This window comes from Bufo gargarizans, chromosome 9 (genome assembly GCF_014858855.1).
Source record: "Bufo gargarizans isolate SCDJY-AF-19 chromosome 9, ASM1485885v1, whole genome shotgun sequence".
Classification (NCBI taxonomy): domain Eukaryota; kingdom Metazoa; phylum Chordata; class Amphibia; order Anura; family Bufonidae; genus Bufo; species Bufo gargarizans.
The window spans coordinates 80,845,252-80,861,871 of NC_058088.1; the positions used below are offsets into that span (position 1 = coordinate 80,845,252).

A 16,620-nucleotide genomic window follows, 5' to 3' on the forward strand; every position below is an offset into this window, starting at 1 on the left:
CACATTCGCAAATCCTCGTCCCCGGCAGGGGCTGGATTTTTCTTTGTGAAAAAGAAGGGCGGTGAGTTGAGGCCTTGCATCGATTACAGGGGTCTCAATCGCATCACGATCAAGAACGCTTACCCGATACCCTTGATTTCCGAGCTGTTCGATCGCCTCAAAGGGGCCACGGTCTTTACCAAACTCGACCTGAGGGCGGCATATAACCTGGTAAGGATCAAGGCGGGCGATGAGTGGAAGACCGCGTTTAACACCAGGACCGGTCATTATGAATCCTTGGTTATGCCCTTTGGGTTGTGCAATGCGCCCGCAGTCTTCCAGGAATTCATCAACGATGTTTTCCGTGACCTGTTGCAGCAGTGTGTGGTGGTCTATTTGGATGACATCTTGGTATATTCTGAATCCATGGAGGCCCACATTATGGATGTCAGACGAGTGTTGCAACGGTTACGAGAGAACAGGCTGTTCGGTAAGCTTGAGAAATGCGAATTTCACCGATCCCAGGTAACCTTCTTAGGTTACATCATTTCCGCTGAGGGGTTCTCCATGGATCCTGAGAAGGTTTCGGCTGTCTTACAGTGGCCCCAGCCCAGTGGTCTCCGTGCCCTGCAGCGCTTTTTGGGCTTCGCCAATTATTATCAGAAGTTCATCAGGGACTTTTCCATGCTAGCCAAGCCTCTCACGGATCTGACCAGGAAGGGCAGTAATTTCCAGGCCTGGCCGCTCGAGGCCATCCGAGCTTTTGAGGCTCTAAAGTCCGCCTTTGTGTCGGCTCCGATTCTGTCGCATCCCAACCCTGGGTTGCCCTTTGTCCTCGAGGTGGACGCGTCTGAGACGGGAGTAGGCGCCCTTCTGTCTCAGCGTAGAACACCAGAGGGTCCTCTGCTTCCCTGTGGGTTTTACTCCCGGAAACTGTCTTCCGCGGAGTGCAACTATCAGATTGGTGACAGGGAGTTATTGGCCATCGTGCAGGCCCTTAAAGAATGGAGGCACTTGCTCGAGGGCTCGGTGGTTCCGGTTCTCATCCTGACGGACCACAAGAATCTGACCTACCTTTCTGAGGCCAAGAGATTGACACCACGTCAGGCCAGATGGGCTCTGTTCTTGTCACGTTTTAATTACGTGGTCTCCTACCTACCCGGTTCCAAGAACATCAGAGCGGATGCCTTATCACGGCAGTACTCCGAGCTGTCCGGGGAGGAGTCGATTCCGACTTCGGTCATACCTCCGAATCAGATCCTGGCTGCCATTCGCACCAGCCTGACCTCTCCCCTGGGTGAGCAGATTTTGGCGGCTCAATCTGGTGCTCCTTCTGGGAGACCCAACGGCAGGTGTTTTGTGCCTGAGGAGTTGCGCACTCGGTTGTTGCGAACCTACCATAACTCCAAGGCCGTGAGGGAATCCTGGAAAGAACCAGCTGTCCTGGGCTGTTTCACGTCTGTTCTGGTGGCCTTCTCTACGTTCCGACATCGCCGCATATGTAGCGGCATGCTCCGTTTGTGCCCAGAGTAAGTCCCCTCGGCACCTTCCGTCGGGCCTTTTGCAACCCATAGCCACCGGGGAGCGCCCATGGTCACACCTGGGGATAGATTTCATTGTGGACCTCCCTGCATCCCGAGGCCATACGGTCATTCTCATGATTGTGGACCGGTTTTCCAAAATGTGCCACTGTGTTCCTCTCAAGAAGTTACCCTCTGCACAAGAGTTGGCCACGATTTTCGCCAGGGAGGTCTTCCGGTTGCACGGTTTGCCCAAGGAGATTGTGTCGGATCGGGGGAGTCAGTTTGTGTCCAGGTTCTGGCGCGCCTTTTGCTCCCAGTTGGGGACTCATCTCTCTTTCTCCTCGGCCTACCACCCTCAGTCCAATGGGGCCGCAGAACGATCTAATCAGGCCTTGGAGCAATTCCTTCGTTGCTATGTCTCCGATCACCAAGACAATTGGGTTGACCTCCTGCCTTGGGCTGAGTTTGCCAGGAACACGGCGGTGAACTCTTCCTCTGGAACGTCTCCCTTCATGGCCAATTATGGGTTCCAACCTGCCGTGTTACCGGAGGTATTCTCTCCCCAGGATACTCCGGCTGTGGAGGATCACTTTTCCGTCCTACGTGCTTCTTGGGTACAGATCCAGAGGTCCCTTGAGGTCTCTGCGCAGCGCCAGAGACTCCAGGCTGATCGCAGACGAGCGCCCGCTCCTTCCTACCAGGTCGGAGACCGTGTATGGTTGTCCACCCGCAACCTCAACCTTCGAGTGCCCACTCCCAAGCTGGCGCCTCACTTTGTTGGTCCCTTCCGAGTGCTTCGCAGGGTAAACCCGGTAGCCTATGCCCTTGCGCTTCCTCCTGGCATGCGGATCTCCAACGTGTTTCATGTCTCCCTGTTGAAGCCGTTGGTGTGTAATCGTTTCACTTCCTCGGTTCCTCGGCCCCGTCCGGTCCAAGTGGGCAATCGTGAGGAATATGAGGTGAGCAATATCCTGGACTCACGCCTGGTCCGCGGTCGGTTGCAGTTTTTGGTCCATTGGCGTGGTTATGGTCCAGAGGAGCGTTCCTGGGTTCCCTCCGCAGATGTCCATGCTCCTGCTTTGCTCCGAGCTTTCCACGCACGCTTCCCTCAGAAACCGTTCCTTACTCCGCGGAGGAGGGGCCCTTGAGGGGGAGGTACTGTCATGGTCTTACCTTCGTTTGACATGTGCTGGCGGCCATCTTGGTTTCTGGGTTTCTTGTAGCCTCCCACCCTGCGGCTTCTCCTTCCCACTGGGAGGAGCTGGATGCCTAGCTCATATATATAGAAGGTCTGTGGCTTCAGTTCCTTGCTTGGTCCTCCTGTGTTCACATGCTTCTAAGACTGCTGCTGCTTCTGGTTCCTGATCCTGGCCTCGTCTGACTACCCCTTTGGTTCCTGATCCTGGCTTCGTCTGACTACCCCGTTGGTTCCTGATCCTGGCTTCGTCTGACTACCCCGTTGGTTCCTGATCCTGGCTTCGTCTGACCACCCTCCTGGTTCCTGACCTCTGTCTACGCAAGACCCTGCTTCGGTTTAGCCATCCGTTTGGACTTTTGCACGGCTTGATTTCCAATAAAGCCTTCTTATTTCCACTCATCTCTGTTGTACGTCTGGTTCATGGTTCCATGACAGGTGTCCCCTTTTGTTTTCTTCTCACACTAATTATGTTACCTTCACTTTTCCTCTGCTCTATTACAGGTAAAGGCTCAATTGCAAAAATGGGGTCCAAAACCCCCCATTCCTCCTACACAGTACATCTTTAGTGATAAGGCATTTGAATGGAGCATGTGTGGTTCTGCTCCATTCATAATCTCTAGGACAGAGCTCTGGCAGCCCATAAACATGCTAAACTACTGCTCCATTCAAGATCCTCCTCAACATGAGGTGAGGAACATTGTGCTCTGGAGCCCTGTTCCAATAATGATGTGGTCTCAGCAGTGATTCTGAGTGATCAGGTGAGAAATGTCTATTGTGGGTATACCATACTTAGCAACATCTCTGTTGATAAATTCAGGGCATTTAAAGGATAACTGTCACACTTAGACCCTAATGTCAATTTTCATATATGTAGTTACTAATAACATGACATTCCAGAATCAGTTACTATTAGACTGACTTACCCCATATTTAATAAGATTCAGCCCTCAGCAACCAGTCTGCATAAAACTGCAATTTCACAATTCAGTTAAGATGGCCGCCGCTGCCCTCACCCTGAGGCTAATCCCGCCTGCCCTCACTAGCCAGTAACAATAGCCCCCAAAAGTGTCAGTAACCACAGCCCTCCCCCTATAGGGTTAATCTCCTGCAGCACAAAGGGGTCCTCTTACCACATGTTGCTTTCATTTATACACTGAGCAGACGGCAGATCTCCCTTCCCTGGTCTGCGCTGCTTCCACTCTGCATTCTCCAGCTCTGCTGAGTGAGGGAGCGTCTGCCAAGCGCAGGGACAGGGAGAAGTGCACACAGCCCAGGCACTGTTATCAGCTGCTGGGGAGGCTTTAATCATTTACTTACAGTCCCTGGCTGTCAGTAATCTGACCTTGCACGCTGCGTGCTTCTGCGTCCTCCGTCCTTCAACACATAGACGGACCCTGCATAGCAACCTGATTTTAAGCACAGGTAAAAGTAGGCAGTACAGGGAACAAAACTGTGGAATTAAGGGGTAATCGAATACACAGTGAAAAGTTGAAATAGGGCCACCAAGGTGATATTAATCACCACAATCCAATACTCCCAAAAAATAAAAAATAAAATACGACAGTTATACTTTAAGCCTTACCCTGGGACATGCCCCAAACCCACCCAGAAGTACCACTTCTAGGCAGAAACCCCCACCCATTTTGGACTTGAATAAGCCAAACTTGATGGTACTGTCTCTTAAAGTACAGTGAAACCTCAGCAATAATGGTCCCATTGGCAGCTATGGGTAAACCCTTTAATTGACTGAATTTGAGCACATGAAGTTTCAGTGCCTAGAGATGCACTAGCTATGAATACAGCCCTGTACACATGTATTTTTATTATATGACAAACTAAAGTGGATACAAGATCGCCATTGGCATACTGTGATTTGTAGCTGCGACCACTTGTCATGACATGCGCCTTGAAAGGACAGGATGTGAAAACTTAACAAAAAAAAAACAAAGGTGGGAAACCAGGATAGAATTGTTAAAGAGGTATTTCAGAATTTTCCAAGTGATATCCTATCCTCAGAATGAGCAATGATTTCCCCACCAATCAGTTGTCCTGCAGTAGCTACTGCATCATAAACGTTGGCGCCAGAGCTTACCAGCTGATCGGTGAAGGTGTCTGACCCCCACCATTCAGGGGGTCTTTTACTTGTAAAATCCTGGACAACCCTTTAAGGTATCGTTTTTTATTTATTTTGTTGGAAGCATTATACATTTTCCAAGACCCTTCTAACTATGTCTAACATCTAATATTTTTATCCCTTAATGAACTGACATTGTTAATTTTTGGTACGTGCTGTTTAGCTAATGATTTTTTTAATTGATAGACTGATCAGTTAGGGCAGGTTAAATGAAGTTTGGTAGTAGTTCACTAAATATAGAGCATTTTCTATTTGTACTTTTTTTGATCAAAATGTTTAGGTAGGTAGGTGGGTGAAACAGATACACTTACTACTGTAATGATTCAGATTTAGACCTAAAAGTAAATAATATTTCCATAGAAATATTTGGTTCCTCTCTTGTCCCCGTGTTTAGCTCAGAACTAAATGAAAGCCTTACGCAGAGCATTCCTATTTAAATCAACCTTACAGCTGCATGAGTCAGTGAGAAATCTTTATGCAGAAGGGGACAATAGTTCCTGTATTATAATCTCTGCCTTCCTGTGTTGTGTAAGTGCATGCACCAATTCAAGCTTGGAACTGCCTACCCAATAACAGATTACATGGACTATGTGACACAGAGGTGGTGAGGGACATCAACAGGACCAATGAGAGGGGCAGGAAAGCATGTCCTCCTATGTCCAGTACCTGCTGCATCTTCCCTACATCACAGAGAAGAGTCACTCACCAACCATGCAGACTCCAGCACCCTCATCCCTGGACAGCTCCAAAGATCCCCAGCCTCCTGCTCAGCTCCTCACCTCCTACTTCATAGACAACATTCTGGGGAGAGCTCAGAGTCCTGGGGGCAAGAACAGTCCCAGAGAGGAACTCAGGCTGAAAAGTGCTGGTGAGTAGAAAATACATCACTGTATGCTCTGTACTAAGGAACCTACCTCTGCCATGGAAATGCAGATACAGTAAAATATTCTACATACAAGTCCTCCACACCTCAGATGCTTAATATATAGCTACAGCAGGACATGTATGATTGAGTTTGATGTTTGAGATTTGAGAATTGTTAGAGAAGCAGACAAAAATGTGAAAAAGTAGGTAAAAAATGTTTACTTTATGTCTCAAGGATATAACCTTTTATTATATACATACGGTATGGGATGTTGAAAAAGTTCAAATTCTCTGTATACTTCCTGTAATGGGTTTACAAAAAGAGAAAATTCTAATAGAAAAAAGATTAAAGAAAAGAATATACTTTGGTTAAAGTGTGTGTCCATAGTAATATTATATGATATATATATATATATATATATATATATATATATATATATCTTAATGTGGTTAAGAGTTTTGACTTTCAAGACTGAACAAGAATGATCATGCTCCAAAGGGCTTACAATCTAGTGATCTGTTGATAATAAAAAAAATCTAGTTCTATCCGAGATATGTATAATGTTAAAATAACTAGAGAACCAGAAAAGCTTCCAATCTGTCTCTTTTCTTTAGTTCAGAAAGATGATTCCTCCCTTCCGATGATTATATATGACCCAGCATCCCGTGTCCAAGAAAACACTTTAGACAGTTCATCATCCAAAGGGGCCAATGGAACTATTCGTACAGAAAACGAATCAAAGAACATCCGTGAGACTCGAAATGGTGAAAATAAGGAGCAAAGTGACGAAGAGCTGAATGCTGGTTCTGAACTGACCATGGCCGCAGGAAATGGAAAAAGGAAGCAGCGCCGATACCGCACCACTTTCAGTAACCTCCAGCTAGAAGAGCTGGAGAGGGCTTTCATGAAGTCACATTATCCAGATGTGTTTACCAGGTTATTCTTTGATTCTACTTTCTTCATTTGGATTTGTGTAGACCTTCTTCAAGATTCCAAATTCCTATGCCCATTTTGAAACATATTCAGTTAAGACCCAATCATCATCTAACCTTAATTATTAGGAGCTTTTATAAAAGCTGGATGTGTCAGTGGTTACACCCGGTTTGGAAAGATATGGAGCGGTGCACTCCCAGCGACTTACCCCAATGTCGCAGAATAAAATTAATGCTAATAAATTGTAGGTAAGGGGGGCACTCGTATATCCCTTGCTGCATATATTGATAGCAATATATTTAGTATGGACATATATTTCTTTAGCTGCACTTGGATGAGGGAGACACTCCAATAAAAGCTGCTTAATGTCGCATGAGTTCCAAGCAACATGACTTAAGAATCCTCATCACTTCTGGTTGCTAGAACAGATCACTTCTATAATATATTGTCCAGATTGAAGAAGTGGACCACACATCAATTTTTAACATAAATATATTGCTGCTAAGCATCCTCACATTACAACTGCTTCAGCACAGTGAGACACATACTCTATTAAATGTATGTGGGGCCCATGTCTTTTTTATTCTACAACTGTGGCATATTTGTATAGTTCATCGCCCTCATTTTTTGCCTTGGTACCAGAACTTCACCCATTTGTCCCAGCAGACTGCCTAAGTGGATGTTTACACACATTAGATTCAAAACTTAGTTCTATATATCTCAGTGGGGTTGTTTTGGTGGTAAGCGTATGGATTACTGCAAGCCCAGTTCAGATTCAGAATAGGGCAGTTGCAGAAATTTCCCCAACCAATTTGCCACATGGGAATTTGTCTTTAGACTTTCTACCTATTTGCTATTTGGATTGACACCACATGAAAAGGTGAGATTTTTTCAATCTGTTCACTTGGTGGTAGTGCGGTGAGGTGTCCTCTGCTGCTGTACCTGAGGAAGGATATGATCCATAGCCAAGAGTGTGATGATGGGCTGCTGGGTTGCCGCCACTGCAGGTGCCCTGCTAATGCTCTCACCATGTATGAAATAGGGTAGGAACCTACTTAAATGAAGTAGCATTCAGGCTTATACAGTTTGATCAAAATGTGTACGCAGAACCTCATGTTCATTCTTTAAACTTTTACTTATCAGCCACAGCTCACTGTAAAAGATGACTGTATGGTTCAAGTCCTTCTTCTGCAACTTGTCTCTAATATATTGTATATTTCAAAGGAAATATATTGAGAGTGCGAAAGTTATAATTCATAACTTTGTGCCATGGTTTGTGTAGAATAATCACTTATGTCACACAGTCATGGACTGGCGACTGTACGTCAGGTAGACCCTCTAAGGAAAGGACTCAATGTGAAAGGTTGTAGCATCTAAGGGGTCCAGCCTGGCATAGTAGTGTATAGTAAGTTAGGAAAATACAGTGCATGTTACCAGCGCTGTGGGTTTGAACAGTTTGAGCTAGCTAACAGCTTCTTTGGTGATCAGATTAATGTTTCTGAGAACGTTGGTGGTGGGGCTTGAGGAGCTTCTCCTAACCCGTTGTTATGTTGCAGATAGCTTATAGCAATGATTTGATGCATTCACACAAACAAAAGTTTCCTTTCCAAATAAAAAGCTGAATGTAAACCTGCATATCCATTCAGTATATCAAGTTCAAGAGGCTTGCCCAAAAAAATTGTGCAGAAATTCTCAAAGGCAGTTTATTCACAGACTAGAGACTGCTGTCCACCACAGAGAATGCAAAGTGCAAACCTTCCTGCATCGAGCTAGATTATTATAAACATTTGGGGATTGCAGTAATCTTAGGGATGTTCTATTTATGCTTTTTCTGTATACACTTTAGACATGGAGCTTCCCTTAAAAAGACCATTAATAGTCCTATCAAAATATAGTTTGGTAAAAAAAAATAATAAAAAAAAGTAAAACATCCAATCAACAATACATTTTCCTAAAATTGTTACATTTGAAGAATGTTATTTTAAAAAGTGATGTTGCTATAGGAGGTGCAGAAGTCATAGTTGAACCAGGGCCTTGGTATCTGCAGAGGTCCAAAAGCTTTTTGCCACAGAAGATGACAGTGTTATAAATTTTGTCTAGTGGTTGAGGATAACCTTGTTGTATCAGGATTCTGAAGCCTCTAGCTAAACTAAACTAAACTAATCAAATTCGTTACAAATTTCCCCAAATATTCCAATTCTAGCCAGCCTGAAACTTCAAACAAATCACTCAAAATGGCGACCACTGTTTTACAGATCAGAAGACAGAGAAGGCATCTGCCACCAAAAAGGGATAATATTTGGACCACTTTTTAATTATAATATATATATAATTAAATTAAATAATTGAAAAAAGTAATTAAAAAAGAATAATTAAAAATGTATTAAAAAAGAGGTTGGATACATTCCTAGGAGACCTCAGAGTATCATACAGAGCACTTCTGGATCTTTCATTTTGGGTAGAATTTATTTGGACCCAAATTGAATTTGATGAGTGATATGTATGAATCGGACAAAATAATTAGTTTCAAACCGAAACTAATTTCAAATCGACATGAATTTCAAGAGATTTTCCCATCTTTACCGGTGGCCCTATGTATGTGGTCTATGAAAAATTTACAGTAGGTGGTTTTGCAATAGAACATATCAATACCATAGAGTAGCAGCTTATGATTCCGCATACACTACTGATATTTATCACAAAAACCATAAATATAATCATATTCCAATAAAACTTCTATGGCTGCCAGCTAATTTGATGAAGGAAGCAATAGTGTAACAAGCTCTTCTGTTTCCTGGCTGAATGCGAAGCTTTAATGCCCATTATCTTTCATTTACATTTTCAGTACTTAACCCAGTATTTATACTGAACTTGGGCCTCAGGCAAACAATAATGTTTCCAAAATGCAAATTGAGAAGTTGATAATACAAAAAAAAAACTAAACTGCTGTAATTCTGCATTCTGTAGAATGATCATTCCCAAATACCTCAAGGAGTTTACAGAACAGCTTCCTATCACAAATAGGTTTAATTATCAGATGCTGTGCTTGGAAATAAACAGCGGTGAAGCTGCTAGGCTAGGGATTGTCTGAAGATAATAGCGCTTTTATTAAAGGGTTTATGCTATAATAATGACTCAACAGGTTTGTTGCAAACAAATAGTATTAGCACCCAATTGTGGGCTAGCATTGTAACAAGCAGCAAGGGTGCTCAAATACCGAAGTTCAGCAAAATTCACAGATTCCCGCTATTCTACAGAGAGAGGAAGAGCTTAATAAGTCCTTCAGTGCATACATCCAGCAAACAGCAGCAGAACAGCTTCCAGAACCCTAATGAGTTTTATTTAGAGTAGTGTTCCTCAACACCAGTCCTCAAGGCCCACCAGCCGATAATAATTTGAGAATATCCCACAGAACTTACCTGTGGTAAGTCCTGATGCACTGACACTAATTATATCACCTGCACGATACTGAGGAAATCATGAAAAACATGACCGGTAGGTGGTCCTTGAGGACTGGAGTTGAGGAACACTAATTTAGAGAGAGTAGTAAAGGGTTGTGCATAACTCCATAGAAACCTGAATTTTTACACTTTATATGGAATAATTATCACAACGAAATGGAGCACACCAAGGGGGTCATTTACCAAACTGGTGTAAAGTAGAACTGGCTTAGTTGCCCATAGCAACCAATCAGATTCCACCTTTTATTTTGGACAGCTCCTTTGGAAAAATGAAAGGATGAATCAGACATTTAGGGAAATCCCAGAAGTACAGTTCCCACCTAGAAAGAGATTGGTGGTCACCTGTCCCTTCTTCTGCATAAGGGTACGGCCACATGGTCAGGTTTCCTGATGCAGTTTTGGAAGCCAAAATCAGGAGTGAAAAAGAGAAGTACCTTTCCTTTATATTTTCCTTTTATGATCCACTATTGATTTGAGCTTCAAAAACTGCATCAGGAAACCAGGTTGTACCGTTACGGAGAAGATGGGACAAGGCAGCTGCTAATATCTCCATGATAGTTTATGGTGTCTGTTTCCCAACTCCCATAAAAAAGCATGCTTTCCACCTTGTCTGCTCTCTGAAATGCAGAACCACCTGTCAGACATTTATGATATACCTTGTGGCTATGTAATAAATGTTTTTAGTAGGAATTACCCCTTTAAACTGTGTGTTTTTACATTAAAGAGTGCCTAAACCTTCATGCAATGCGTGGAAGGCGCAGCGGGACTTCTCATAGAGATCTGCACCTTCTGCTTGCATTGGTTCTGCTCTGCTTCTCCAGAATATAGATCCTACACAATTTCTGTGGATCCATACTCGTGCTTTGTGTGCAGGTTTAGGTACCCTTTAATAAAATAAAAAAAAGTCTGCAACCTGTGATTTTCCAGACGAGCATATGGCCGTAGCCATTACATAAGCAGACTACATACAGGACAACACAAAAATGTAAGCATGTTGAGCACAGCAAAAGACCGATCTACTAATCATTAAATATTTGCTTTCACAGAGAGGACCTTGCTATGCGGCTGAACTTAACTGAAGCAAGAGTGCAGGTATGTACTAACAATATTATCTGACACTAATTTACATGGGCGGCAAATATGTACAGATGACCTAGAACCAGAAAAACATATACGGTAATCATTATTCTCACCGTTGCATACCCAACTCAGCAAGTATATTTATCCTGCACATTTCATCTAAAATTATAAGTATTTTTTTATTTATTCAAATATCACCTAACCTTAAGGGCTCATGCACAGGACCCTGCTTTAGGTGTACATCCAATTCGCATTTTTTGTGGGTCGCCTCGGACCTATTCACTTTAATAAGGCCGCAAAAGATGTGAACAGTACTCTGTGTGCTGTCCGTATCCGTACGTCCGTTCTGTGCCATCCGCAAAATTATAGAACAGGACAAAGATAGGACTGTTCTATCAGGGGGTGACCGTTGCGCAAAATGCGTAATGCACGCAGCCGTTATCCATGTTTTGCAGATCCACAATTAGCAGACTTCAAAACCGGCAACGGCCGTGTGCATGAGCCCTAAAGGGGTTGTCCTAAGGAAAAATATTCTGCAGTTTTAAAACCTGCACCTGGATCTGTATATTTTTTTAACTGCATGCAATTTTGTATATTTTCAATAATAACGGGACAGAGCTAATGGTTCTGATGCAATTATAGTGATTAAAGATTCGCCACTTTCTGGTGTCCACATCAAGAGGTAAATAGAGCAACGTTGCAGGCTAAGCTGCTCATTTCAGCATGGTGGAGGCAAAGGCGGATCTTTAATAAAAAAAATACCCTATAATTGCATCAGATACGTGAGTGCTTTTCCGTTGTTATTGAAAATATTTGAAGATATCAATCCGGTTGCAGGAAGGATTAATTTGAGATGTGCGCCACATATAAAAAGAGGACAGACAGTGCCGTTCCTTAAAGGGGTAAAAGCTGGCAAAGTGGTGGCCGGCAGTGCCGGGTACGGCCACCACCAATCGTTCCTATTGGCCCACCGGCACACTCCTGTAGTAATGAATGGGAGCACACCGTGCTTGTATGGCCACCGCTTCCATTCACTTCTATGAGGCCGAAGGAAATAGCTGAGCCAGTGCTCTGCTATTTTCAGAGGCTCCATAAAAATGAATGGAGGGTAGCAGCCAGGGGCGGACTGGGAACTTAGTGACCCTGGAAAAATTACCAAAAGTGGCCCTGTTTTCTAGTCAGGTTTAAATTGATAGAAGGCAGGGCCAGCTCTACCATATTGTGGCACATTATAGCACCCCTACAGAGTCAAATACCACAGTCCATCACAAAATACTTCCAGCAGCACAAAATACATCCCCAAAAACCTCCACTGGCCAGCCATGAGGAGGGCTCAGGCGGGCCCCTGGGCTTGAGCCCACTGGGAAATTTCCCTGTAAGGTTTATGGCCAATCCGCCCCTGGCAGCTGCACGCGCGTAGTGCTTACTCCTTCACTTTGCTGGCTGGCTTTACGAGGTGGGTGTGGGACCTGCACTTATCAGACAATGGGAGCATATCCCAGGTATATGCCCCATTGTCTGAGATGGGAAAACCCCTTTAAATCTTTTGTTCTATTTCAGGTTTGGTTCCAGAATCGAAGAGCAAAATGGAGAAAACGTGAAAAGTCAGACCTGCTGGGGGGTGTCCCTGCTTTCCCCATCAGACATCCTTTTGGTCTATATCTTGATCTTCCTATAAATTCCAGCCATCTTATTGACCCGGTCTGGAGAACAATCCCTCTTTCAACAGTGACTACCCCAACTGTCAATCCAGCCTTCACCACATCATACCAAGGCTCCCTCAATCTGAATCACATGTCTTGGGCATCACTTCTCCAAAACCCTGTCTTTACACCTTACTTTGGAAGGTAAACATATTTTCAATCACAATTTCCTATTTAGCATACGAAAGTATCCCAGTTAGTTTACCTTAGTTTAATTGTTCCATGGATTCCTGAGTAATTATATATGGATAGAGCTAATATGTATGGGGAGCTCCTGACTCTTCCTAAACAGATGGTGTCGGGGAGAAAAGGACCTTGTGTTTAATCCATTTGTTCTCCTTGGAGATAAACTGCTGCCAAAAACAACGGCTTATCTCCAGGGAGACACTCTCCCCCGAACCTAGCATGTATGTGTATTGGGGAGTCAGGAGAGATGGCTGTTTGGCCAACAGCTATTGAAGGTGTATGGACACTAGAGATGATTGAATCGATTCTACACAAATCAAATTCATTACAAATTTCCCAGAAGATTCTAATTTTGGAAAGTTTGAAACTTTTGCGATTTGTCCCTTACAAATCGCTCAAAATAATGGCCACTATTTTACAGATCAGAAGACAGGGAAAAAGGCATCGGCCACAAAAAAGGAATAGGTTTTAGACCATGAAAAAAAAATAATCAGTCAGTGCAGTGTTTTATTAAACTGGCTGTTTGTTACCGCCATCTATCATCAGTTTACCCATAGCCATATACTGTATGTACTGTCACTCTGACATTACTAAGGCTACTTTCACATCTGCATTTTTGCTGGATCCGGCAGGGGTCAGCAAAAACTCTTTCATTATGATAATACAACTGGCTGCATCCGTTCTGAACGGATCCGGTTGTATTATCTCTAAAATGAACAAGTCAATTGGTGCCGGACCTTTTTTTTTTTTGTGTCCGAAAAAACTGATCTGGCACCATGGACTTACATTGTGTTTCATGCCAGATCCGTCTTGATCAGTATGCCATCACGCACTCAAAAAACGCGGCTTGCAGCGGTTTTGTGTCCAGCATAGGAGCACAACCAAGCGGAACGGAATACATTCTGGTGCATTGACAATGAATGGGGACAAAACTGAAGCGATTTCCTCTGTTTTTGAGATCCTATGACGGATCTCAATACTGGAAAGGAAAACGCAGATGTGAAAGTTGCCTAATGCTGTTTTGGCAGGAGAGACTTCAGAGTGTCATACATGACATTTCAGGGCCCTTTCAATTCCGGCAGAATTTATTGAGACCAATCTGATCTAATATAGATTTACCAACAGCTCTGAAAGCAAATACTCCACAGGTTTTTAGCAATTGTTGGGGTTAATACATGGTTACCCACCTCAGTTGAAACTGAAGGACTAAAATTATTCTAAAGAGCACATAGAAATGTCATGTTGATATTGAGTTGTTATATCAATACATTCTTTCCAGAAGTTTTATTTGAGGACATTTACTATGTAAAATGGGGCAAAATTCTGAAGTGGGTTTTAAGTGCATTGGTGCCCACGAAAGAGATGGCAAATTATAGTAATATTGCAGTGTTTAGGATAGTGAAGAGGTTACTGCTAGTGATCGAGGTGAAAATTGTACCTGTAGTTTAACTTTATTTTAGGTCTCATGATTACAACCGTATTTTGTATTCATTTCCGAACCACATTTTATGTGGATTGTACACGGACCCATTCATTTCTATGGGTCCACAAAATACAGACAGCACATGGATGTCACCTGTAAAGATATGCTTTTACTGCTCTCCCCAGCCCCTACCTAGTGCTTTTAGTATGGTCAAAACTGCTGACAGACTTCCTTTAAAGGGAACCTGTCATGTGGATATTTGATTATAATCTAGCTAATTATATACAATCATTAACTACTAAAAAGTGCCTTAGATGTATTCACTTACTGGTGTGACAGATGGTTACCTCATAATATACACACAAAGATGCCGCATGCTAATGAGCTGATTTGAGTCCAGCGTGATGTCATTGAGTCCAGCGTATATTTAATTCAGAGCTATAGCCACTCCCCTGCCCACCTGCTGCTGATTCATATGGAAAATAACTGTCATTCAGCAGCAGGTGGGCGGGAGAGTCAGAAGCTCATGAATATTCAAGACTCATCATTATCAGCTGGAGCTTTTCAATACAAGATGTTGGCAGATTGACTGGGTCAATTAAAGAAAGTGACCCAGCATTTTGCTAGGAGAATCAGTCACTTATTTATGTTGCCCTTAGTTATGACACCATAAAACTGGTGACAGGTTCCCTTTAAGTTATCACATTCTGTCCACCTGCAGCCATCACTAGAGGAGGTTAAAGGGGTTATCCAATTTCTCAACCCCTTCCCCCACACATGTGCTGGGCCCCTCACAGGTAATATACTTACCCCGCTCCTGGCGCCACTCCTGGTCCCCGCACCCCCGCTGCTTCTCCCTGCACACAGGGACGGGGACGAGCCTCCCTAGCGTCACCCGCAATGCTAGGGAGGCTCGTCCCCGTCTGCCATTGGCTTCTCCCCCCCCGACACCGGATGTTTTCATCAGTGTGCAGGGAGAAGCAGCAGCGGCGGTGCGGGGACCAGGAGCGAGAGCGGGAGTGGGGCCCGGGCACATGGGGGGGGGGGATTTTGAGAAATTGGATAACCCCTTTAATTACATCAGGATTAATATAGGGTAGTGTCTAAATCCCATGCACTGTAAGAATTTTTTGATGTCACAGATTCATGTGACATGGTAAAAGTCACGTGGCTTTGAAGCAGCAGCGGGATGTACCAGCAGGGTAATATCTACATTCCATGCGCTCTTGTAATAAAGATTAGTAATATATTATAATAAGTAGTAATAACAAACCCTAATCATGGTGTTTATGGTGAGCCGTATGGTGAGTTTGGAATCAAGGCTTCGAAAATCACGGGACCCTGTGACAATGTCCTTATGTCACATGGGATTAAGACACTACCATTTATATAGGTCCCTCTGAAGTCAATAATAACTTCCCATGCAGTGAGCTCATCCTAGTGGTGAAATAGAGAATTTTAATATTTCCATTCATGTTTTCTGTGGGTTTTTTAGGTATTAGTGAACCCTTTGTAGACATGCCTATTTCTTGTGTTAATTTCAGGTTTCTCAGTGTTCTTAACCCATTGGTCACCACACCTCCTCTACTTCTGAAAAGTCCAACTTCTACTACAGACTCTGAACTTCTGAGTGATACATCTGGTGGAGATTGGAAACCTGTGCCCACTGTGGGAGCACTGAGACTTGTCCCCAAGGATCATGCTGAGCAAGTGTCTCCTGTTAATTTGCTTTCGAGTTTCTCCAGTGTTAATAAAGACCTATGCTGACAGATGCAAAGACACAAGAGGATGGGTCATCACAGAGCAGATTAAAGAGAACGTTACAGGCAGAAGCCAATTCTTCTAAGTGTACTTTCATTAGATGTTCCAATGCGTTTACGTGTGTATATACTTTCTTTTACATAGAAATCACCACGCTTCATATATTGTACGTAAGTATAATTCTCTCCTGTAGATCAGTGGTCACTGGCACATGCAGCTTTTGCGAAACTACAACTCCCAGCATGCTACCATGCACTTCCATGGGAGTCAGCTGGAGTTCCAGAGATTGCTGACCACTGCTGAATATTGTGTATATAATACTTATAAGACTACTTTTGCATTACATCATGGATCTGTGATGAATCTGCAAAAAA

The 16,620-nt window shown here is 43.5% G+C and overlaps 1 protein-coding gene across 1 annotated transcript; it reads left to right on the forward strand.

Annotated features, from left to right (window-relative positions):
* Nucleotides 1-5,479: 5,479 nt before the first annotated feature.
* LOC122919781 (homeobox protein ARX-like) lies at nt 5,480-16,252 on the forward strand. Its single transcript, XM_044268965.1, has 5 exons — nt 5,480-5,702; nt 6,314-6,635; nt 11,140-11,185; nt 12,734-13,020; nt 16,030-16,252. Exons 1-5 carry the CDS (start codon nt 5,480-5,482, stop codon nt 16,250-16,252), a joined length of 1,101 nt encoding a protein of 366 aa, XP_044124900.1.
* The last annotated feature ends 368 nt before the right edge of the window (nt 16,253-16,620 follow it).